The sequence below is a fragment of the Neoarius graeffei genome, chromosome 11 (genome assembly GCF_027579695.1).
Source record: "Neoarius graeffei isolate fNeoGra1 chromosome 11, fNeoGra1.pri, whole genome shotgun sequence".
Classification (NCBI taxonomy): Eukaryota; Metazoa; Chordata; class Actinopteri; order Siluriformes; family Ariidae; genus Neoarius; species Neoarius graeffei.
The window spans coordinates 33,690,581-33,717,624 of NC_083579.1; the positions used below are offsets into that span (position 1 = coordinate 33,690,581).

Genomic DNA, 27,044 nt, shown 5'->3' on the forward strand with positions numbered 1-27,044 from the left:
ATTTTCCAGTACCAGCACATCTTGAAGTGTTTTATTCTCCTTGTATCACTGCAGTCTCCCAATGCTATCTATTTAAGAAGATTGTACATTTTATCCTTTTATGGTTACATTTAATGTTGTGGAACGTCCATGAAACAAATCGGTTCTTGTTCTTACATTTTAGCAGTTATACACAGTCGTTCCCTATCCTTCTTTCTTCTCTACCTTGAAGTCAGTTTAAAAAAAAAAAAACACAGCTTTTCATGTTACCAAGAAACCGCAAAACCATAAACTCTTCTGTCCTGAAGATTTCAGAAGAGCTACAGCTTTATCTCTGACGACTAAATGTCTAAAGAAACATCTCACAGAAAATCTCACTATATCAATGACTACACGCGATTTTGCGGAACATCCACCATGTGAATGAGCTGTTACTATAGAAACGATAACGTGTCACAGCGCATTAATATAAACCTGTGATTTGAAATTGCACTACTGTCAGAGCTGCTGATATAGAAAACGAATCAACACCTTCTGATGAATCAGAATCCATATTTCAATAGCAAGAGTAAGAAGAACATGTTTAACCTCTGAGTAGAGTGTTGAACCTCTGTCCTCGACATCGTGGTCTGACTGAACAGCAGGACCTCTGTTCAGCGAGTTTAAACTCCATGCTAAAGGCTGAATAGTAATGAAGCGCATTCCCAGGTTGCCATGTGTAAAAGGGGCAACATGTTTTATTCAGCAGCGAGTGAGTGGGAGGAAGCATTGGAGATTCGAGCAGGCTTTATTCCTCTCTGTCACTTAATGAAGTAAATAAAACATTATTGACATGATCACACCTGCACCAGGTGAACCGAACCTCCTCTCAAGTGCTTTAGACCTCCGATTAGCTGGTGCATACTTATAACTGTTCACACAGAACGTCTCATGACTGCACTCGTGCCTATTTGTAGTTAATAACCACATAAGTCATCATTTCCTTGGTACCTTATAGACGCTAACTGTGGTTTGCACACAAATAAATCTTTGCGTGTAAATAAATCTGACTAGTAAAATCTAATCTTGTGTAATTTCACGATAATGTTCTCGAAATGTCGTCAGTCTTGAACGGAAATATAATTTCTGCATTACACCGATCTTTAAGTTTGTGGCCTAATTGTGCACATATTGAAAAAATGCCTTGTAACTAAAACATTAATGTATAATTCGCTGACGAGAGTGAGAGATCAGACTTGGTTACGACAAATATTTTACTTCTGTTCATCTATTAAATTAGATTTATCTGTTAATCTATTAAATACTATTAAATCGATTCAAGAATTTTAGCTTTATTTATTTGTAAAAATAATTCAATTAATTCCTTGACTGATTGATTGATTTATTCATTCATTAAATTATTGAATGATTAATTAATAATGAATAATAATGTACTAACCCCATTTCCAGAAAAGTTGGGATATTTTCCAAAATGTAATAAAAACAAAAATCTGTGATGTATTAATTTACATGGACCCTTACTTAACTGACAAAAGTCCAAAGAAACAATTTTCAAACTGCATATTCTGGACCAATTTCATTTTTTTTTTTTTATATGAAAGTATGTCCCTTTACACACTCATCCAGAAGGGTAATTTTGCACAAGGCCATCTGTCTACAGCAGAAAAAAATAAAATAACAAAACGCGTCTGGAAAAATCCCAAGGGAGTCTGGAGCCAGATTCGTGACGTCACCTGCGGAAGCGCCAGCAGGCTGCGCAAGCTTTGCACGGTTTCAGTGCACAGCCTGTGTAGACCAAGCGCTCCCATTTCTCTCTCATTGTCCGGTCTTTTGGGAAACGATGAGTACTAATCCCATCAAGATTGGTGTTGCTACACCCTCCTACGATACATCTGTTCACCATTTAATAATTACACGATAACGTTGAAGAAATTTGCAGAAAACCACCAGGTCGTTTTCTCATAAACAACCCAGCGCTGGCGTAGGATTCAGAGGGAGGCGTCCCACACGCGACGTCACGAAAATCAATGTTTGCCGGGAAATTCAAATGCCAAGTTTTTTCAGAGGCGGACCAATTCACCTCAGATGCCTTGATTTCAACTGAATTTTTCTGGTATTGCGCAAGGTAAAAAAATTGCAGAGAATGCAGAATTTTACAGATATTTGACCAAAGTTTAATAAAAAATAGGAGAATTGCATTGATCTCACTCCTGAATTTACCCGTGATATGCACTTTAATAGTTTTACTGACCAACTTTAATTGCATTTTATAAATATAAACGAAATTAGAATTTGATGCCTGCAATGCACTCAAAAAAGTTGGGACAGAGACATTATTACCAGGGTGTTACATCACCTTTCCTTTCATAACACTTTTTAATCGTATGAGCTCTGAGGATACTAATTGTTGCAGTTTTGCATTTGGAATTTTTTTCCATTTTTACTTGATACAAGACTTCATCTGCTCAACAGTCCATGATCACTGATGATTCTCCTCTTCATGATGCACCATACGTTCTCAAGAGGAGACAGATTTGGACTGGCAGCAGGTCAGTCAAGCACACGCACTCTGTGTCTATGAAGCCACACTGTTGTAGCCTGTGCAGAATGAGGCCTGGTATTGTCCTGCTCAAATAAGCATGGAATTCCTGGGAAGAGACGTTACCTCGATGAATATGTGTCTCTAAAATCCCAATATATCAATGGTACCTTTGCACACATGCAACTCACCCATGCCGTGGGCACTGGTACCCCCTGTACCATCGTAGATGCTGGCTTTTGCACTTTTCTCTGATAACAAACTGGATGTTCGTGTTCACCTTTGGCACTGAGAACTCAATGTCCGGTTTTCCCAAAAACAAGCTGAAATGTGGAGTCATCTGACTACAGCACACGTTTCCACTGTCTTTCAGTCCATCTGAGATGAGTTCAGGCCCAGAGAAATCAGTGTTGTTTCTGCATAGAATTGATGAATGGCTTCCTCCTTGCGTGATACAGTTTCAAGTTGCATTTCTGGATGCGGTGGTGGACTGTGTTAAGTGACAACGGTTTAGTGATGTACTCCCAAGCCCATGTGGCTATATTTGTCACATTAGCATGACGGTTTCTCAGGCGGTGCTGCCTGAGGGCTCGAAGGTTACTTGCCCTTTACACACTGCGATGTCGCTGAATTCCCTGAATCTTTTCACAATATTATGTACTATAGATTTTGAAAGCCCTAAATCTTGCATTGAGAAGTTTTATTTTTGAACTGACTAACAATTCTGTCACGAATTTTGGCACAAAGGGGTGAGCCATGACCCATCCTTGTTTGCAAAGACTGAGAATTTGGTGCTGCTCCTTTTATACCCAATCATGTTACCAGTTAACCTGCTTGTTGTGGAATCTTCCAAATTAACTTGGTGATCAGATTAATCTTTGGGCCATACCTGCTACTCTGTTTTTCATAACACGCAGGATGTTCCAACTAGCACACAGTACTCTCATTGTGTATTCTTCTGCACCCAAGGTCAGCTTCTTACTTGGCAGCTCTCTAAACTCCTGACTCCGTTTCTATGCACGTCATTATCTGCCGCTGTGTCTTAACCAATTGCAGAAAAATAATTACATTTCTTTATTTGAATTGACCAATTATGTTTGACTCACCACACCATTGTGTGTGAATACACTACCGTTCAAAAGTTTGGGGTCACCCAGACAATTTTGTGTTTTCCATGAAAAGTCACACTTTTATTTACCACCATAAGTTGTAAAATGAATAGAAAATATAGTCAAGACATTTTTCTGGCCATTTTGAGCATTTAATCGACCCCACAAATGTGATGCTCCAGAAAGTCAATCTGCTCAAAGGAAGGTCAGTTTTATAGCTTCTCTAAAGAGCTAAACTGTTTTCAGCTGTGCTAACATGATTGCACAAGGGTTTTCTAATCATCCATTAGCCTTCTGAGGCAATGAGCAAACACATTGTACCATTAGAACACTGGAGTGAGAGTTGCTGGAAATGGGCCTCTATACACCTATGGAGATATTGCACCAAAAACCAGACATTTGCAGCTAGAATAGTCATTTACCACATTAGCAATGTATAGAGTGGATTTCTGATTAGTTTAAAGTGATCTTCATTGAAAAGAACAGTTCTTTTCTTTCAAAAATAAGGACATTTCAAAGTGACCCCAAACCTTTGAACGGTAGTGTATATACTCATGTTTAACTTCGAATAAACCAAGAAACATCTCTGACTGGTCTCTGTGTCAGTGATGTCGCTCCCGGATCTGTGAGGAAACCGGTCGCTGAGCAGCAGATACACAGAGATTATTAATTCAGTCTTCTTTTCTTAAAACTTGGATGCACATCATTACAGAATCTAAGAGTTGGTCAGTAAAACAATTAAAAAAAAAATATGTCAGTTAAATAAAAGTTCACATGAATTTAACAAATTTTTGTTTTTATTGCATTTTGGAAAATATCACAACTTTTCTGGAAATGGTGTTAGTAAATTCAGAAATGTAATTCTGCCCAACAACAAAATAAATTAAGAAATAACTTTTTTGGAGCGTATTTTTTTTTCAAAAGAGTTGCCGTTAATAATAAAAAATACTTACAATGACTATTGGACAAATATATATATATATATATATATATATATATATATATATATATATATATATATAATATGACAAAATAAATGTATTAGTAAACAAATAAATAAACATGCATATACACTCATGAATTAATATAAATAAATAAACATATAAAAACACAAAGCTATAAATAAATAATAAGTGTATTAAATAATTAATTTAACTGTTTTTAAAACTTTTTTGTCATTTATTGTTGTTGCTCTCTGCTCTGATTAGTCCTAGCAAGGGGCTTCTGCGTAAGAGTTGGAGTCCACAGTGTATGTCTGCTTTACCCAGTGGATTATAGGGGGCGCTTGTGAGCACTACTCCAAATACAGGAATGGGGCTCAGCTACCATGCCATTGCGGGACAGGGAGCCAGTTTCAGCAGAATGGATTTGTCAGTTTGTGGGAGGGTAAAACAGCTCGTTATTGGGTTTGTTTATTGGTTGTGAAAATGACAAACTCCTGCTTTAATCAAGTTTACTGACAGTGTATCCTGTGGTATTTGATGCTAACAAATGTGCATGCAGAAGCGTGAAACGTGTGCTCCATTTCCAGGAAGATGATGCTCTTATGGTATGAGGAAGGCTTCAGAGTTGTCGTCCTGACGTCCAACCTCATCCAGGCTGACTGGTACCAGAAGACTCAAGGGTAAAGCCAAAGCATCTGTTTTTTTTCTGTTTTTTTTTTTCCTCCCCTAGCGCTTGATCTCTTCAGAAGTTCTTTTGTATTCTAATTATATAAAGCCACTTTGTTCCTGTCTGACAGTTTTAGCGTTCTGTCATTTATTGTGGGTTTTTTTTTTTAAGTCAGTTGCCATGACAACACCATGAGCTTTCGGGAAATTGAAATGAAGCTGATTTATTACAAATAGGTTTTAATAAGTAGAACTGAGCTTTTTTTTGTGCCTCTGCGTTAATCAGTCACACTCCGGACACAGCGTCCACAAACTGCCACTTATCCTCACCGGTGTGCATTCTCACACGCTCATGAATATAAGTATTTGTTTGAATTTTTTCCCTTTTTTTATGTAAGAGAATCACATGATGCATGATTTGCATGTAAAACAAGAGAGCATGAAAGCACGGTTCTAACTTCAGATCAGACGGACTACTGATTCCAACCTAGTGTTTGGATGAATCATAGGGATTCCCGTGATCATATAGATGCTGTGGGTGGATGTGTGTATCTCAGTCTGAACATACTGTACAGTAAAAGGCACTCATGACCGTCTCCTAAAGAAGTTAGGCTACTTACATTTGCACTCTTGAGAGACGTGGAGGAGCAGAAGTTATTTTTATTCCTTATGCCAGATTAACATCAAAACAACAACAATAATTTGTAGTACCAGTGCTAATAAGTATTATATTTTATACAATTACATAATTGCATATAATTATATTATAAAGGTATAAGTTAAAGGTACAGTAGCCTGATAGTGGATGCAATTCTATTTATTTATTTAGTATTATTTAATTGTTCAGAATTTTAATGGGGTTCTTTTTTGCATTTTAAATAATCAGAAAACAAGATTTTATATCTCTCATCTCATTATCTCTAGCCGCTTTATCCTTCTACAGGGTCGCAGGCAAGCTGGAGCCTAGTGGTGTAGTGGTTAGCGCTGTCGCCTCACAGCAAGAAGGTCCGGGTTCGAGCCCCGTGGCCGGCGAGGGCCTTTTTGTGTGGAGTTTGCATGTTCTCCCCGTGTCCGCGTGGGTTTCCTCCGGGTGCTCCGGTTTCCCCCACAGTCCAAAGACATGCAGGTTAGGTTAACTGGTGACTCTAAATTGAGTGTAGGTGTGAATGTGAGTGTGAATGGTTGTCTGTGTCTATGTGTCAGCCCTGTGATGACCTGGCGACTTGTCCAGGGTGTACCCCGCCTTTCGCCCGTAGTCAGCTGGGATAGACTCCAGCTTGCCTGCGACCCTGTAGAACAGGATAAAGCGGCTAGAGATAATGAGATGAGATGAGATAAAGGTTCAGCAGTCTAATAACTGCTTGTAGGTGAAACCTGATTACCTTTGGGTAATATCACATAAAACAATTTATTAATATTATTATTAAGAAAGTAAATGATGGTTTTATTGCATTACAAGATTCTTAAATGAAGCCTTTTTTTCTGTGTTTCTTATTATGTGCATAATATGAGAATACAAGAACGAGTCACATTTAAAAAACAGACTTAAAAGTGCACTGGAACGCATGCACTACAATGTGGAGATTATGTAAAAAAATGATATTTGCAACAAAGAATGCATTTTTTAAAAAAGGGTTTTAATTTGACTCACTCTCATATATTTTCATGGTCCCATTAAGTTTTTAATGTAAAATTATTTTAAATGGTCACAATCAGGTGTATGTATTTATCCTGAAATTGCTTTTTATATATACATATATACCATATAAAATGAGCTTACTTTATCAAAGCTCGTCAATATCACAGGCGATGAATAAAGTTTAAATAATTGTTTAAAGAAATGTGAACACAGTTATCAGGGGCAGGTTTGTAAAGCCTGTTCAGAAAGAGGTTGAGTTTAGTAATATTAGTACTTAAGTAAATATGGATTTGTTCATCATGTGGTGTTGATTATGAATGTGTTGTGAATCCTCGCCTCCATCCTCTCCATGTCCTGACATCTCTTGAGTGCCATATTTCCTTCATCTCTCAGACATCAGACACAAAAAGGTACAAGGGCCCTCATTAACGTCCTGCTGTTCCCTCATTAGGCTACATCTAATCCCGTATGTCCTTTCATTATTCCAGCCTCATTCCCTTATTCATTGTTATTCATGTAGCCGTCGGCTCATCTTTCAGATCCACGGTGAAAACACTTCTACTTTTTTTTTACTTACTTTTTTCAATAATGTTGAGTGTTGACGTTACTGTTTGTCTTCAATTTTTTTGGTAATTTCTCTAAAATATGGCAGCTTCATTTCTTGTTTCTTAGCCTCATCATCACTCATCACCAGCACCACTCAGCACAATCAGCACCTTCACCCTTCAACACTCTCATCGTTCATCACCACCCAACACCATCAGCACCTACACCGTTCAGCACTGTCACCACTCAGCACCATCAGCACCGTCACCGTTCAGCACCGTCACCACTCAACACCATCAGCACCTACACTGTTCAGCACCGTCACCACTCAGCACCATCAGCACCTACACCGTTCAGCACCGTCACCATTCAGCACCATCAGCACCTACACCGTTCAGCACCATCAGCACCTATACCGTTCAGCACCGTCACCACTCAACACCATCAGCACCTACACCGTTCAGCACCGTCACCACTCAGCACCATCAGCACCTACACCGTTCAGCACCGTCACCACTCAGCACCATCAGCACCTACACCGTTCAGCACCGTCACCACTTAACACCATCAGCACCTACACCGTTCAGCACCGTCACCACTCAGCACCATCAGCACCTACACCGTTCAGCACTGTCACCATTCAGCACCATCAGCACCTACACCGTTCAGCACCGTCACCACTCAACACCATCAGCACCTACACCGTTCAGCACCGTCACCACTCAACACCATCAGCACCTACACCGTTCAGCACCGTCACCACTCAACACCATCAGCACCTACACCGTTCAGCACCGTCACCACTCAGCACCATCAGCACCTACACCGTTCAGCACCGTCACCACTCAACACCATCAGCACCTACACCGTTCAGCACCGTCACCACTCAGCACCATCAGCACCTACACCGTTCAGCACTGTCACCATTCAGCACCATCAGCACCTACACCGTTCAGCACCGTCACCACTCAGCACCATCAGCATCTATACCGTTCAGCACCGTCACCACTCAACACCATCAGCACCTACACCGTTCAGCACCGTCACCACTCAGCACCCTTCATCACTGTCACCATTCAACACCTACACCGTTCAGCACTGTCACCACTCAGCACCATCAGCACCTACACCGTTCAGCACCGTCACCACTCAGCACCCTTCATCACTGTCACCATTCAACACCTACACCGTTCAGCACCGTCACCACTCAACACCATCAGCACCTACACCGTTCAGCACCGTCACCACTCAGCACCATCAGCACCTACACCGTTCAGCACTGTCACCACTCAGCACCATCAGCACCTACACCGTTCAGCACCGTCACCACTCAACACCATCAGCACCTACACCGTTCAGCACCGTCACCACTCAGCACCATCAGCACCTACACCGTTCAGCACCGTCACCACTCAACACCATCAGCACCTACACCGTTCAGCACCGTCACCACTCAGCACCCTTCATCACTGTCACCATTCAACACCTACACCGTTCAGCACTGTCACCACTCAGCACCATCAGCACCTACACCTTTCAGCACTGTCACCACTCAGCACCATCAGCACCTACACCTTTCAGCACCGTCACCACTCAGCACCATCAGCACCTACACCTTTCAGCACCGTCACCACTCAGCACCATCAGCACCTACACCTTTCAGCACTGTCACCACTCAACACCATCAGCACCTACACCGTTAAGCACCGTCACCACTCAACACCATCAGCACCTACACCGTTCAGCACTGTCACCACTCAACACCATCAGCACCTACACCGTTCAGCACTGTCACCACTCAGCACCCTTCATCACTGTCATCATTCAACACCTACACCGTTCAGCACTGTCACCACTCAGCACCATCAGCACCTACACCGTTCAGCATCGTCACCACTCGGCACCCTTCATCGCTGTCACCATTCAACACCTACACCGTTCAGCATCGTCACCACTCAGCACCCTTCATCACTGTCACCATTCAACACCTACACCATTCAGCACTGTCACCACTCAGCACCATCAGCACCTACACCTTTCAGCACCGTCACCACTCAGCACCCTTCATCACTGTCACCATTCAACACCTTCACCGTTCAGCACCATCACCACTCGACATCATCAGCACCGTCGCCGTTCAACGTCGTCACAACTCAGCACAATCAGCACCTTCACCATTCAACACCATCACCACTCAGCACCGTCACTGTTCACCACTGTCATCAGTCATCACCGTCGCCACTCAGCACCATCACCACTGTTCAGCACCGTCACCATTCAACACCTTCACTGTTCAGCGCCATCAGCACTGTCATCGTTCAGCGCCATCACTGTTCAACACCGTCACCACTCAGCACCATCAGCAAGTTCACCATTCATTACCATCACCACTCAGCACCGTTACTGTTCACCACTGTCATCGGTCAGCACCGTCGCCACTCGACACCATCAGCACCGTCACCACTCAGCACCATAAGCAACGTCACCATTCAACACCGTCACAGTTCATCACCATCACTATTCAGCACCAACACAGCATTACCACATGGCAACACTCAGCACCACTCAACACCGTCACATCTCAACACCATCACCATTCATCATCATCGCTCAGCCAAATCATTATTCAGTATTGAACTAAATTTAATTTGAATTGAATTGCCTTTGTCATTGTAAATGACAGTACCATAACCATTCACTCCTGTCACTGCTCAATAACATCACCATTCAGCACCTTCCCCGCTCAGTGCCGTTAGCACTGTCACCCTATATCAACGTCAGCACTATCACCACTCAGCCCCATCAATATCGTTACCACTTTACACCGTCAGCACCATCACTGTTCAGCACTGTCACCATTCACCACTGTCAGCACCATCACCACTCAGCACTGTCAGTATCGTCACCACTTTGCACCATCAGCACATCACCTTTCAGCACTGTCACCATTCACCACTGTCAGCACCATCACCACTCAGCACCGTCAGTATTGTCACCACTTTGCACCATCAGCACATCACCGCTCAGCACCGTCAGTATCATCAACACTTTGCACCGTCAGCACATCACCTCTCAGCAGTCAGTATCAACACTTTGCACCGTCAGCACCGTCACTGTAGTCAGAACAGTCACCACTCAGCACCATCATTGCTCAGTGCTGTCAAAATCATCATCTCAGCACACTAGCTCTGATTTATCATTCGTTTTTTTTTAACAGCTCAAACAGTTTGTCATCATTTGCTGTGATGTTTCAGGTTGTGCTGTGACTTTTCATGAGCAGATCTGGTCTTCCTTTCTTTTTCTTTATTTCCTCCTATCCTTCCTTCCTCCCACCCTTCCCTTTCCTTCCTTCCTTTAATTCTTTTCTTCTTTCCATCTTTCTTTCTTTCTTTCTTTCTGGGTTTTTTCCACCTCTGGCCCTCACCATCTCGAGATCAGTCCCCTCGTGTCACCCAGACATCTGGGGGTGAGTCGCAGAAAAAAGAAAGGAACCCCACAATCTTTAGTTCGCAATCTTTATTCGCAAGTCCCCCCTGAGACAAGAGTATACAGGGGTTTTATACGTGTGTATGTGAGTGAAACCTTGGATCAATCATGACAATTTTAAACAAAGACTATGTTTAGTCTAACAAAGAAGTGTCTTCTCCACTGGATGAAGGTCAGGTTACACAGGAATAGTTTAAAATCACTGTTATAGTATATGTAATAGTCTAAAATAATAAAGGATCTTAAAAAGCTCTAAAATATTAAAATCATAAAGTCTTAACACCTTGTGCAGCAATAAGGCTAATATAAATCTATAAAACTATAAAACTAACATGAATCACTTATTGCAGCTTTAAATCTAACATTAAATCTAACATTCAATCATTTCAATTTCAAATTCAACACTGAAGAGACTGGTTAAATCTAACAATCCTAAATCACGTGTAGCTATAAAACTAACTTAAATCATGGCTTTAAATCTAACTTTTAATCCCAAATACACGTTGGATATGCAGCTGTGGGTGTGCGTGGGTGTGTCTGACATCATTGCAGACCTTGGCGCTGTTCAGACACAATAATCTGATCAATAATACACATTTCATATCAAAATAAGCAGAATGTTCTGATGATATGATAGCAATGTTCAGACAGAATGGAATTTTTAAACAATGAGACAGAAGGTCATTTTAACTGAACAGAATAAATCCTTACAATTTTGTCACAAAATAAATTACTGCCTTCTTGGTCAAGAATAAGTACTTACAATTATTTATCCTTACAAAGGAATAAAACCTTACACTTTCTTTCTTTCTTTCTTTCTTTCTTTCTTTCTTTCTCCTTTCCTTTATCTTAATCTTGTTTTGAAACTTTCCTGCTTTTGCATCATCGTTAATTCACCAGTTTTCATCTCAGTTTACAGCTTTTATCTTAGGATGAGATTTAAATGCAAATTCCACAGAAATAAAAGGCAGTTTTCTGTATTTCATCCTCAAATACTATAAATTTACAACAAAATAACCCACTCTTACTTCACTTTTAGTGCTGCATGATGACGGCTTAAACGATAATCACAAATTATTTATTTACTCATTAGCTGTCATAACCAAATTGTGATGTCCTTGTTTAGCCAGTTCAGGAACTTTTTGTTGTGTTTTACTATGAAGCAAGTTTTTAAAATTATTTTAATAGTTCATAAAGCTGTCCAGTATTTCACTTGACTGTTTAATTAAATAATGAAGCATAAAATCATGTTCTCAATTAAAATATAATGAATTCGGAAGCCCTAGCATTAATTAAGAGGTTACTGCACCCTCACATTCCTGCTCATCATTATTGTGTAATGTGGGTGGCACGGTGGTGTAGTGGTTAGCACTGTCACCTCACAGCAAGAAGGTTCTGGGTACGAGCCCAGCGACCGACGGGGGCCTTTCTGCATGGAGTTTGCATGTTCTCCCCATGTCTGCGTGGGTTTCCTCCTGGTACTCCGGTTTCCCCCACAGTCCAAAGACATGCAGTTAGGATAACATGGGGTGGCCTTGAGCAAGGCACCTAACCCCCAACTGCTCCCCGGGCGCTGTAGCATAGCTACCCACTGCTCTGGGTATGTGTGTGTGTGTGTGCTCATTGCTCACTTGTGTGTGTGTGTGTTCACTGCTTCAAATGGGTTAAATGCAGAGGATGAATTTCACTGTACTTGAGTGTGCATGTGACAAATAAAGGCTTCTTCTTCTAAAACAGACTTTTTTCCAGTGGATATTCATTAGCAGTGTGTGAGACAGGGCATCTCACTTCGCCTCTTGTTGTAACTTCAGTCCTCCTGTGATTTCTTAATCAGGACACGGCTCCTTCATCATGGAAGGATCTCCTCTCCATGTTACACGCTGTGTGCTGCTTTATTGCTTTCCCGATATTAAAGGTGCTGTATGTTCTGTTTACAGATTTCTAGAACTGCAGTCATAATGTTAAAGATACGTTCGCAGTATGATTAGTAATATTACCATGCACTGGATTTGGCTTTTTTAATGTTGTACTTTTCTGGCCCAGAAATTCGCTCCACCCCCAGACAAAATGGCGATCCTCAGCTTTCCTTTAGAAGGAACCAACAAAGCAAACACTTCGGCTGAGTGGGCGGGGCCTTACTTAAAGGCTACGTTTACACTAGACCGTATCTGTCTCGTTTTCTTCGCGGATGCACTGTCCGTTTACATTAAAACGCCTGGAAACGGGAATCCGCCAGCGTCCACGTATTCAATCCAGATCGTGTCAGCTCCGGTGCTGTGTAAACATTCAAAATACGCGGTGCTGAGCTCTAGCTGGCGACTCATTGGACAACGTCACTGTGACATCCACCTTCCTGATTCACTGGCGTTGGTCATGTGACACGACTGCTGAAAAACGGCGCGGACTTCCGCCTTGTATCACCTTTCATTAAAGAGTATAAAAGTATGAAAATACTGCAAATACTGCCCATTGTGTAGTTATGATTGTCTTTAGGCTTGCCATCCTTCCACTTGCAAGTAGTAAGTGATATGCGCTGGGATCACACACACAGCGGCTCAGTCCCGAATCGTGGCTTGTGCACTTCACTCGCACGCTCTGTGAGCTGCGCAGGGCCAGAGTGCGCACCTTCCAGAGGGCACTCGCTGTTCAGGGCGGAGTGATTTGGAGCGCAGGATGCCTGCGGAGCCGAGCGTATCCGCGTATTGGCGTTGCTGTGTGCACGGCTAACGGTTTTAGTGTAAACGCGAATCGTTTTAAGAACGTTAATCTGATGATCCGCTGATTCGACGTAATGTAAACGTAGCCAAAGTCAGCACTTAGCAGTGTTTTGGCTGCTGTTTATCCCTCAACCTTTCCTTCCTTTCTGCTGTCTTTTAATTTTTCTTTCCTTCTCCTTCCATCTCTTCTTCTCTCCTTCCTTCATTCCTTCTTGTCTTTCTTTCCTTTTTTGTTACTTTCCTTATTTATTTGTTTGTATGTATTGTTTTAAGGACACTGCCTGACATCCTAACTGCTGATAATGCCATGATAATAAATATCCTTGCTTCCTTCCTTTTGTCCTTCCTTCTTGTCTTTCTTTCTTTTGTTTGTTTGTTTGTTTGTTTGTTTGTTTGTTTGTTTGTTTGTTTGTTTGTTTGTTTGTTTAAAGACACTGCCTGACATAATAACTGTAGATACTTCCATGATGATAAACTTCCTTCCTTCCCTTACTCACTCCCTCCTTCCTTCCTTCCTTCTATCCATCCATCCATTCAAGGAGGCTACCTGGCACAAGAACTGCAGATATTTCCGTGATAATAAATTTCCTCTCTGCATCTCCCCCAGACTGTGGATGAGTCCTCTGTACCCGCGGTTACCAGAAGGAAGCCCCGAGACGGCCGGCGAGTCTCCTACACACTTCAAACGAGACCTGCTGGAGTATCTGAACGCATACCGAGCTCCGGAGCTGGCCGAATGGATCGAGCGCATCAAAGAACACGACCTGTCAGAAACCAGGTGAGGCTAACTGCTGTTCTTCAGCCTGGGCTTGAAACCCTGAATACGGGTGTCTGTATTCATTGACCCTTTATTTAATAAATAGTTTATTATTCAAGGGCAAATACAGACCCAATTACATACCGTATAACGGCGCCCAAATTACGGGCTTGTCAAAAGGCCCAAAATAGAACATACGAAAATCGCCCAAATTAGAAGAAAAATCCTGTTTCATAAGGGTGGAGAACCCAAAATATTTTTAAATTATTGTTAAATGTCATTTTTTGGCATATATATTTCAATTTGTTGTTCAGTCGCTTCATAACATGAAGTGAACATGAAATGCGTCTAGCGATTACCGTAAACCGCGTCTGAGTCTCTGACGTCTGAATGTCGTAAAATATACTTCCTTTGTTTATGTTGTGAAATTCTCAACAATTCATGATAACACGTGGCTGTCGGTTTGTGATACTGTTGATAGTATAGATTGACAAGTGGTCGTCATGCTGGGTCATGGTAGGCCTAAGACAACTGGTAAATCACATAATAAGAACAGCAGTTCATATATTCATGGGAAACGCACAATCGATGGCATTATTGAGTCTACAGGCGGGGGAATGGGGAGGTTTATCGCACGACAGAACAGTCAGAAGACATCAGACGATATTGTTGACAAGGTCGAGGTCATTGACTTGTTGTCTGCAACAGCTGCCTTACAGTTGCCAGGTACGCTATGGATTTTTATTACATATTTTATGTGAGACTTTTATGTAATCTGCTTTGTACCAGCTTATTTTTAAACTTAAGTGAAATTTATTTTTGTCCCATTTATGCCCAAATTAATTTATACCAAATTATATTAGAAGTTGAATTGAAATAGATGTGCGCCCAAATAGATGCTGTGATCATAATTACGCTTACAAAATATTTTTATCTTTATTTATTCAGAATGTTGGAGAAAACTTTTGACTTTTTAGATACAGCACTACTTTATATTTGCACATGATTACGTAATTTCTATTATTTTTATTGCTCGATATATTTATAATTGGTTAAAAAAATTATTAAAAATGATATGTCAAAAATTTTCGGCACGCTACGCACGAAAATAGTAAAAAAAAAAAAATTTTGGCACGCTACACTCGCCATGGTGCCCAAATTAAAAACCCATCTTTGCCCCTGTTATTATACCCCGGGGGGGGGGGATACTGTTTTTGTTTTTTTTGTTTTTTACTTCTGTCTGTCTGTCCATCCATATCTCGGTATTTCCATCCGTCTGAAACACCCTTTTTCTCAGCAACCACAAATCATAGCCACTTGGTACCAAACTTCAGCTTGGGGTTCTATACCGTGTGTACCGTTTTCAGGTCTGTCGCACATCAACTTCCTGTTTACCAATTGAATGTATTTATGAAACATATAGGGTGGATTTACAAAATTTTCGTTACAAGTTTCTCAGCAACTACAAATCACAACTGCTTGATATTTGTTACTGAGCTTCAGCTTGGGGTTCTATACCGTGTGTACCGTTTTCAGGTCTGTCGTACATTGACTTCCTGTTTACCGACAAAATGTATTTACAAAACATATAAGGTGGAGTTTGACGCTATTTCAAGAAGCAAAATGGTATTTCAAAATGACAGTTTACCAGGATGCTGTTTGAAATCCCTGGAGAGACGCTGCTCTTTACTTACTTGTTTCAGGGTTAATTATTTGTTGAAGTCGACATTCATAATAAGTGTCCGAATCCTTCAATTGCTTGCATTCTGATATAAGCGAGGGGGGGGTGTACGTAAGTGAGCAGTAGCTCACAGTTGATCTTGTTTATTTTTATTTTGTAGGATCTACCTTATTGGTTCTATGCCAGGGAGGTTTCAGGGCTCTAACATGGAGAAGTGGGGTCACTTGAAATTGAGGAAGGTATGTGAGAATTAAGATAATCCCAGAAGGAGAAGAATTCTGACTCTTTTCACTGTACAACCCCGATTCCAAAAAAGTTGGGACAAAGTACAAATTGTAAATAAAAACGGAATGTAATGATGTGGAAGTTTCAAAATTCCATATTTTATTCAGAATAAAACACAGATGACATATCAAATGTTTAAACTGAGAAAATGTATCATTTAAAGAGAAAAATTAGGTGATTTTTAAATTTCATGACAACAACACATCTCAAAAAAGTTGGGACAAGGCCATGTTTACCACTGTGAGACATCCCCTTTTCTCTTTACAACAGTCTGTAAACGTCTGGGGACTGAGGAGACAAGTTGCTCAAGTTTAGGGATAGGAATGTTAACCCATTCTTGTCTAATGTAGGATTCTAGTTGCTCAACTGTCTTAGGTCTTTTTTGGCGTATCTTCCGTTTTATGATGCGCCAAATGTTTTCTATGAGTGAAGGATCTGGACTGCAGGCTGGCCAGTTCAGTACCCGGACCCTTCTTCTACGCAGCCATGATGCTGTAATTGATGCAGTATGTGGTTTGGCATTGTCATGTTGGAAAATGCAAGGTCTTCCCTGAAAGAGACGTCATCTGGATGGGAGCATATGTTGCTCTAGAACCTGGATATACCTTTCAGCATTGATGGTGTCTTTCCAGATGTGTAAGCTGCCCATGCCACACGCACTAATGCAACCCCATACCATCAGAGATGCAGGCTTCTGAACTGAGCGCTGATAACAACTTGGGTCGTCCTTCTCCTCTTTAGTCCGAATGACACGGCGTCCCTGATTTCCATAAAGAACTTCAAATTTTGATTCGTCTGACCACAGAACAGTTTTCCACTTTGCCACAGTCCATTTTAAATGAGCTTTGGCCCAGAGAAGACGTCTGCGCTTCTGGATCATGTTTAGATACGGCTTCTTCTTTGAACTATAGAGTTTTAGCTGGCAACGGCGGATGGCACGGTGAATTGTGTTCACAGATAATGTTCTCTGGAAATATTTCTGAGCCCATTTTGTGATTTCCAATACAGAAGCATGCCTGTATGTGATGCAGTGCCGACTAAGAGCCCGAAGATCACGGGCACCCAGTACGGTTTTCCGGCCTTGACCCTTACGCACAGAGATTCTTCCAGATTCTCTGAATCTTTTGATGATATTATGCACTGTAGATGATGATATGTTCAAACTCTTTGCAATTTTACACTGTCAAACTCCTTTCTGATATTGCTCCACTATTTGTGGGCGCAGAATTAGGGGGATTGGTGATCCTCTTCCCATCTTTACTTCTGAGAGCTGCTGCCACTCCAAGATGCTCTTTTTATACCCAGTCATGTTAATGCCCTATTGCCAATTGACCTAATGAGTTGCAATTTGGTCCTCCAGCTGTTCCTTTTTTGTACCTTTAACTTTTCCAGCCTCTTATTGCCCCTGTCCCAACTTTTTTGAGATGTGTTGCTGTCATGAAATTTCAAATGAGCCAATATTTGGCATGAAATTTCAAAATGTCTCACTTTCGACATTTGATATGTTGTCTATGTTCTATTGTGAATACAATATCAGTTTTTGAGATTTGTAAATTATTGCATTCTGTTTTTATTTACAATTTGTACTTTGTCCCAACTTTTTTGGAATCGGGGTTGTACTTGTGCATATCAGAAGTCCTTGTCATAATAGCAGGCAGTTGTTAAATGTCATCAGTAAACTTTTATTTGAGACACATTTTTGTGTTAACTACATACAAATTTCATGTGTTTGTAAATGAAGCCCATTAGAGGTTAATTTGCTACATTTGCATTTAATTTTTCCAAATTGCACTTTCCATATCTTTGTTTTTGTGGAGGGTTTTTTTTACATCAAGAAAGAGAAAAAATATAGAGGCTAGTGAGGTAAAGACAGTTTATAGCTGCTATAACGTAAGTGATAAAAGGAGCTAACTTGTTTCATTCCACAACATTAAATGGAACTATAAACAGATTTTTTTTTAATTAAGAAATAAAAAAAATAGTAATCATTGGCAAATTGCTGTGGTATTTGCCCTTATTTCTCATAACACGAAGTTTGCTAGTAGCACTAGTTCAAATTAAAGTAACTAGTAACTATTCAGTTGCAAAAGTAAATACACAGAAACATCTTGGTTCAGTAACAAAATTTCACTCCTTACTGCAAATATTTTTGAACATCAAGGTGGGCAATATGACCAAAATATCCAGTATACGATACGACTTCAATTTATAAGGCAATGATTCAGTAATTGACAGTACACTGAATCAACTACAATAAGATTTGATTTGATTAATAAGGCAACGATTCAATATTTGATGATACCACTGAGTCTTCTACAATATGATTCAGGTCTTGACGATACCACTGAATCAACTACGATAAGATTTGATTTGATTCATAAGGAAACAACTCAATATTTGATGATACCACTGAGTCTTCTACAATATGATTCAGTTCTTGACGATACCACTGAATCAACTCTGATAAGATTTGATTTGATTCATAAGGAAACAACTCAATATTTGATGATACCACTGAGTCTTCTACAATATGATTCAGTTCTTGACGATACCACTGAATCAACTACAATAAGATTTGAATCATAAGGAAACAATTCAATATTTAATGATACCATGAGTCTTCTACAATATGATTCAGTTCTTGACAATACCACTGAATCAACTACGATAAGATTTGAATCATAAGGAAACAATTCAATATTTGATGATACCACTGTCTTATGATTCAGTTCTTGACGATACCACTAAATCAACTCTGATAAGATTTGATTTGATTCATAAGGAAACAACTCAATATTTGATGATACCACTGAGTCTTCTACAATATGATTCAGTTCTTGACGATACCACTAAATCAACTCTGATAAGATTTGATTTGATTCATAAGGAAACAATTCAATATTTGATGATACCACTGAGTCTTCTACAATATGATTCAGTTCTTAACTATACCACTGAATCAATACAATAAGATTTGATTTGATTCATAAGGAAACAATTCAATATTTGATGATACCACTGAATCAACTACAATTCCATTTGATTCATAAGGAAATGATTCAGTATTTGACAATACACTGAATCTTATACAATGATATATTGTTTATATATATATATATATATATATATATATATATATATATATATATATATATATATATAAAAACATTTTACAATTCAGTCCATACAAAATCTTAATATCACATCAGTGTGTTCCAGTCAGCGTGTAACTTAAAAAAAGAAACTAAAAAAAATTAATGATGTGACATCCACAAAATCTCAAAACGTGAATGTTGACATCCATAGTTTGTCACTATATATATTTTGAAGTTGTATTTGTTGCATACACTTCTAACCAATGTTTCTTGTCCAGTTGCTAAGTGAACACACACATCCAGTGCAGAACGCCGAGAAGTGGCCCGTGATTGGTCAGTTCTCCAGCATCGGCTCTATGGGCCTCGATAAGACCAAATGGCTCTCAGCAGAGTTCCAGCGTACGCTGATGACGTTAGGAGAGAGCGGAAAATTGTTAAACACCTCAGAGACACCACTTCTGCTGGTAAGTGTTTCGGAAGACCTCGATAACACCGGCACAATTAATAGAGCTGTTCCTGTCTTTTAGCTCACTTGATTAAGGTCCGTGTGCCTGGAGAGACGTTAGGATGAATGCAGAACATTTCCTCTTCCTAACCCACTTCGCCTATTAGCATAAAAGAGCACTTCGTTTGCCCTGATGACTTCATTAACACAGTCGGGCAGAAATCCATGCAATGAAATTGCAGATTTATTTACGTTCACAGCAAAGTGAATTAGAATTTGTTTAACCTGCTGTGCCAAATGAAATGACTGCCTCTTTCTGAATCTCAACGCAGGGGTTGTTTTATTTCATCATCTAATGGTGCACCTGGTAAAGGCTCAGCAATCTGCAAAAAAAATCTAAAACGCCCACACACACCACATTGCTCTGTGGAGCTGTTTACTATCTCACAGATTTGCTTGTGCCATTTCTGACATCTCTAAAAATAAAGAAAAAGCATTAGTTTGGTTTGGTGTCTGAAATTTATATTCTGACACTGTCATCCAAAAAAGAGAGAAAAACAGTCGTAGTCCATCATTTTCTTCCTCAGCAGGAAGTTTTGTCACTCAACTCCAGCAAAAGAGACGTGGCCTAAAGTTTGAAGGTGGAGTCACACAGTCACTATGTATGTTTCATTTTCAATGTAGATTTATTCCTTTGTTTTATGAAATTGTCTGGTGCTGCTGAGTCAAATCGTGTTTTAAAGCACAATGCTAAACAGGTAGCGATGAGCTGCTATTTGTTTTTTTTTAACTTGTTTAGCAACATTACTGTCAGAGACACCAAAAATGTCTTGCCTGAACTATTATATTTGTGGTGCATGGCACATTGCATACATTTCATCACTTAAATGTACATTATTTACAATTTTCCATTAAATATAAAATATTAAATAAATAACTTTCAATACTACAGGTATTAGGGGCTTCCTTATGATTCGATTTTTATTCATAAGACAAGATATTTGACTCTACCACTGAATCTGCTATGCTATGATTCAAATCATACGGCTATGATTCAAATCATACGGCAATGATTCAATATCTGATGATTCCTCTGAATCTGCTATAATATGGTATGATACAATTTGCTTCATAAGGAAAACGGTTGAATATTTATTGATGCCACTGAATCTGCTTTGATATGATTCAGTTTGATTCATAAGGCAACGATTCAGTATTTGATGATACCTTTGAATCTGCAATGATACAAAACGTTACAGTTCAGTTCCTAAGGCAGCAGGTCAGTATTTGACAACACCACTAAATCTAATAAAATACATTGCGATTCCATTCATAAGTGATTCATAATTCGGTGTTTGACAATACCACTCAGTTTGCTATGATACAGTTCGATTCATAAGGCAGTGATTCAATACTTTTTGATCCCAATTAATCTGATCATACTAATGATTCAGTTTGAATTACAAGGCAGTAATTCAATATTTGACACCACCGAATCCACTGTTATATGATGTGAATTGATTAATAAGGCACCGATTCAACATTTGATGATACCAGTAAGTCTGATACATTATGATTTGATTCATATGGAAATTAGTCGATATTTGACACCACTGAATCTTATGTGATTTGATTCATAAGGAAATGATTCGATATTTGACACCACTGAATCTTATGTGATTTGATTCATATAGAAATTATTCAATATTTGACATCACTGAGTCTGATGTGATTTGATTCATATAGAAATGAGTCGATATTTGACACCACTGAATCTTATATGATTTGATTCATATGGAAATGAGTCAATATTTGACACCACTGAATCTTATGTGATTTGATTCATAAGGAAATGATTCAGTATTTGACACCACTGAGTCTTATGTGATTTGATTCATAAGGAAATTATTCAATATTTGACACCACTGAGTCTTATATGATTTGATTCATAAGGAAATGAGTCGATATTTGACACCACTGAATCTTATGTGATTTGATTCATAAGGAAATGATTCAATATTTGACACCACGGAGTCTGATGTGATTTGATTCATATGGAAATGGGTCGATATTTGACACCACTGAATCTGCTACAATACAATACCATGAGATTCATAACTTGATATTTTACTGAATCTGATATGATACAATGTGATTTCAATTATAAGGCAGTGATTTAGTAATTGATGATTCCAGTGAATCTGCTATGATATATTATTTGAAAAACATTTATAGTCCATTTACACACCAATTTAAAAATATTAAATATTTTTTGCACGCCATTTGTCTGCGCTTTTTTTTTTTGTAATAATCAATTCATAATCATCATTGCATCGATCCAAATCGACTGATTGTTACACCCCTACTAGGTGTCGAAGAAATGCTATGCAATATTAAAAAGTGGCGAATCAAACAGAGATACTGATTGTCTTTTTTTTTTTGCAGAGATTTTAGCAGCAGGAATTAAACTCTAATCTATGCGGTGTCTGTGCATGTGTTTCCTGGGATGTCGCTTCTCTGTGTTTTTAATAGACGGGAAATGGAGAAATGTTCTTCGCTCTGTCATAGGAAGCGAACCCACTAAACAGCCATCTGCACCGGCACACCAGGAGTTTAAAGGCATGCCATGATAAATCGGAGAGAATGTGTGCAGCTTTCAGCCTTACAGCTCACACAGCTGCGTAAGAGTAAAGAAGCCTGAGAGGTTTTATTGAGAATTAGCTCCATGAAAATGTAGCTGCAGATTAATAACTACATCCATGTCAACAATTGCATACGTTTTTCTTTAATCCATTTACGTGCAACATCCACTGTACAAGCTCCTGTGAATCAGCTGTTACTGTAGAAAGGATGACGTAGTAATAAAATATTCAGAGCTGCTGTTCTGGGAAATTAATCAATATGTTCCGACCAATCAGAATCGAGAATTCAACAGCGCTGTGTTATAATCAGGGTTATGACCATTTTTTTTCCCCTTTCTCTCTTTTTTGTTCTAGGTCTATCCTTCAGTGAATAATGTACGAACCAGTTTGGAAGGCTACCCAGGTATCGGTTCCATTTTTCTCCATAAATAATTATCTCATCTCATCTCATTATCTGTAGCCGCTTTATCCTGTTCTACAGGGTCGCAGGCAAGCTGGAGCCTATCCCAGCTGACTACGGGTGAAAGGCGGGGTATACCCTGGACAAGTCGCCAGGTCATCACAGCGCTGACACACATGCCGCTTTTCCACTACAAACGCGGCTGAGTCGGGCTGAGCCGTGCCGTGCTGAGTTGGGCTGAGTCGAGCTGAGTGGGGCTGTTGGAGTTGCATTTCGACTACAACCGCGCTGAACCGTGCTAACTGGAAGTGGGTGGACACATTGGGTGGAGTTAGCGAAAGTGGGTGGACGTCACGTGATGTCGTTAAGCGGCGCAAACAGTGACATCAGTGACCTTTTAAGCGGTAGTCTCACGACCCGGATAGTAAACAATAAACATGGAGGACATGGAGTCGTTAGTGTTGCTGGTCTTGGTGCTGTGGCTTGTTGTCACTGACAACGCCAACAGATACTGGCAAGAGCGTATAGATGAGGCGAGGCACATAAGGCTTCAGAAATTCTTGTAATTCGTAATTATTCTTCTTCCGGGTTTGCGGTGTTTACAGATCCCAGCGTGCTCGCGGGGCGTGTGTGGGCATGTGAGGACACTCCTCCTCACCAATCAGTGCACAGGGGAGTGTCTGCTCACGCCCCCAACCTCACTCAGCTCGGTTTGGCTCGCTTCAGCCCCACTCCAAAACCGTGCGAGTTTTGGGTGCTAAGCAGGGCTGAAGCGAGCTGAGTCGTGCTGTTCTGAGGTAGTCGAAACGCGAGCCGTGTCGGGCTGAAGTGAGCTGAAGCGAGCTGAAGTGAGCTGAAAAAGGGTAGTGGAAAAGGGCCAATAGACACAGACAACCATTCACACTCACATTCACACCTACGGTCAATTTAGAGTCACCAGTTAACCTAACCTGCATGTCTTTGGACTGTGGGGGAAACCGGAGCACCCGGAGGAAACCCACGTGGACACGGGGAGAACATGCAAACTCCGCACAGAAAGGCCCTCGCCAGCCACGGGGCTTGAACCCGGACCTTCTTGCTGTGAGGCGACAGCGCTAACCACTACACCACCGTGCCGCCCATATATAATTAGTTTCTAATAAATATTAAATATATTTTTGAAAATCCACACAGTTTCAAATTCTTGGGCAAAATGCTACATGTGAGCCAAGCCGGCATTTTTTTCTGTGTTGGAGAAGAGGCTGCTTTAAATACCTTAACTATACAATGCAAATAAATATTTTGTTTCCAAGTAAAATATCTTGTATGTAGATGAATCCATATATTTTTTTGTTCAGAGCCCGTTTACACGAGGACGCTGTCGGGTAAAAACGACTAAATATTTTATCGGAAGTGCCTTTCGTCTACACGGGGACGGCGTTTTCGAGTCTGAAAAACGGAAAAATTTGAAAACGCCTTCCAGAGTGGATAAGTTAAAAACAGCCCCCGTTGCATATCCGTCTAAACTACCCAATACGCGAAACTCTGCTCGGATCTGCTCACATCGGGTACGCGTTTACGTCATAGTAAGAGCATGTGTGGCAGCGGGGGCGTGGTCAAGCGCTGGTCTGTGACAGGAGGGTGGAGTCAGGGAAGGTAAGTGGCAGAATCACTACACCTGATGTCAATTAACCTGTGTTTTGTGTGTCTTCCCAGTGACCACGCCCTATTTAAAGAGGGAGAGCAGAGACGCTCATCCCCAAGCTAGACGCCGGTTACGTGTGTGTCTGTTGGTTTAAAAATATTGTTAGACTGAAAAGTGTGGCAATAAAGCCTATTTGTAAACCTGATCTCTGTCCTGCCGTCCTCTGTGCTCCACCCACTCATATAGAACGGCTACAGCATGTCTGATTACATCGATCCAACGGACCTTCAAGCTGCTCTGGCAACCTCACGAGTAGCCATAGGCAGAGTAGTCAAAGTTTTCGCGGCGCAGATGTGCAGATCAGACAAGACGGAAGACGTTGCGCATGCGTTCAGACATAGCGGAGGTCTTTCACAGCACCACCTAGCTGCCTGGCATGCACATCCAATTGAATTCCACACATTTATGCGTCAATCGTATAGACGCAGATTTCCTCCTTGAAAACGGTCGTGTAGACGCGGAAAAAAGTGAGAACGAAAACGGACTTTTGCGTTTTTGTTTCAGACCGTCCCCGTGTAAAGTGGGCCTTAGATTGTTGTCAGAAATGATATGACTACTAAATCAAATTGGAGATAGTTTCTATATTTTTTGTATTTATTTTTTTATTTATATTATTTTAATAATCCTATCAAATTCTTACTGTATAGGTGTATAATTACTTCTTTCAAGTATTTATTTGTTTAGCCAAGAAAAATAAAAAAAAGTACAAATTCTAAACAAAAACGTCCAAAATCTCGTGCGAATAATCTCAGGAAATATTAAATATTTTTTGACCACATTGATGTCTTTCACTTGGTAAAATTCTGTTTTCCTTGCATGAAAGAGGCTTTATTATATATAGTAAATGCATTATTTATCATTTTCTGTTCAGCTGGAGGTTCTTTACCCTACAGTATACAGACAGCACAGAAGCAGATCTGGCTCCATTCCTATTTCCAGTGAGTTCGTGACCTTTCTCATGTTTGTCCATTTTCAGATGTTTGTGCCATCATTGCTTTTTTGTTTTGTTTTTGGTTCTTTGGGGGGGGTTGTGCATCTCATTATGCCGGGGCTTCTCTGAAAAGCCATGCACATCCATATGTGCCCTTTAAGGGACATTGTAACAGATCCTTTGGTCTGTTTTATGTCAAATATTCTTGGATTTTTTTTCCTACTGCCCATGTTCTGCAATAAATTGAACAATAACTCTTTACAGCTACCTTCATTTTGGCTTAGAAATCAGAAATGGCTCATTATGATGCACCCTATGATTTTAAATCATTTTTTGCGTTCTTTCTGAGTCTGCCTGAAACACATCTCAAGTAATGTTTTTCGCATGTTCATCTATATTTAATTAAACATTGTCGAGAGCGTTTCTCTGAAATCGCAGCCCATTTTTACTTAGAATGCCTACTAGTCGTTAATATTCATAAGCAGAGCCCCAGTGTTCATCAATATTCATTAGCTGACTTGCATAGGTTCTGAAATACAGCTGGATTGAAGTTAGTGCGAGTTTCCAAACTAGAGGCAAAAAGAAAACACTATTTCAAGCATCCACAGTAACCAATTTCTGTATCTGTAAAATAGATAAAAATAAATTCTAGAAATAGACTGAAATAGACTGGCAGTTTGTGAGTGTATATTTCTGTAATTTGTTGAATTGCAAAATTTCTAATATTTTGACATGCTGTCATTTTGCAGTATATCCTCTCTCTCTCTCTCTCTGTTGGATCTCTGGATTTCTCTCTCTCTCATTCTGTTTCTCTCTCTCCCTCATTCTGTTTTTCTCTCTCTCCCCCACTCACTCACTCACTATTTTTCTTTCTCTATTCCTTACTCTCTCCTTCCATCTCTCCCTGCCTGTCTTTCTCTTTTTCTCTCTCCCTCTCCTTTCCTTGACCCCTCCATCTTTCTCCACCTGTCTCTTTCTCTCTTTCCTTCTCTCATCCCCCCTCATTCTCTCTCCCTCTTCTACTTGTTCTCACTCTCTTTTTCTGTTTCTCTGTTTTTCTCTAACGTTCTCATACTTTTACATGCTGTCATTGTCATTTTGCAGTGTAACATACTAAATACATTCTCTCTCTCTCTCTCTCTCTCTCTCTCTCTCTCTCTCAGTGGATGGAGAGCTGAAACCACAGGCAGGAGCAGTGCGATGCCCCACATTAAGACCTACATGAGGACGTCACCAGATTTCTCTCAGTTGGCCTGGTTTCTCGTTACAAGGTTAGAGAACTTTACTTTGAAATCAGACCTTTATTGACAAATCGTCATTTCGAGTGTCATTTCATAATCAGAGAGCATGAGAGTTGCAGCATTAATAATAATAATAAGTTCAGTTTATATCGCGCCTTTCTCAAACCCAAGGCCGCTTTACAATTACAAACCAAAAAAATAAAAATAAAAAAAGTCCACCAAAGAGGGTCAGGATGCAATTCCAGTGACGTAGCTGCC

The 27,044-nt window shown here is 40.2% G+C and overlaps 1 protein-coding gene across 1 annotated transcript in view; it reads left to right on the plus strand.

Annotated features, from left to right (window-relative positions):
- tdp1 (tyrosyl-DNA phosphodiesterase 1) overlaps positions 1-27,044 on the plus strand; it is a 102,780-nt gene that overhangs the window by 32,274 nt on the left and 43,462 nt on the right. The window contains exons 7-13 of the mRNA XM_060933732.1: positions 5,159-5,251; positions 14,233-14,403; positions 16,224-16,302; positions 19,722-19,907; positions 22,885-22,933; positions 25,486-25,552; positions 26,709-26,816. Of these exons, the coding sequence (XP_060789715.1) occupies positions 5,159-5,251; positions 14,233-14,403; positions 16,224-16,302; positions 19,722-19,907; positions 22,885-22,933; positions 25,486-25,552; positions 26,709-26,816 (753 nt within the window). The remainder of the gene's footprint in view (positions 1-5,158; positions 5,252-14,232; positions 14,404-16,223; positions 16,303-19,721; positions 19,908-22,884; positions 22,934-25,485; positions 25,553-26,708; positions 26,817-27,044) is intronic.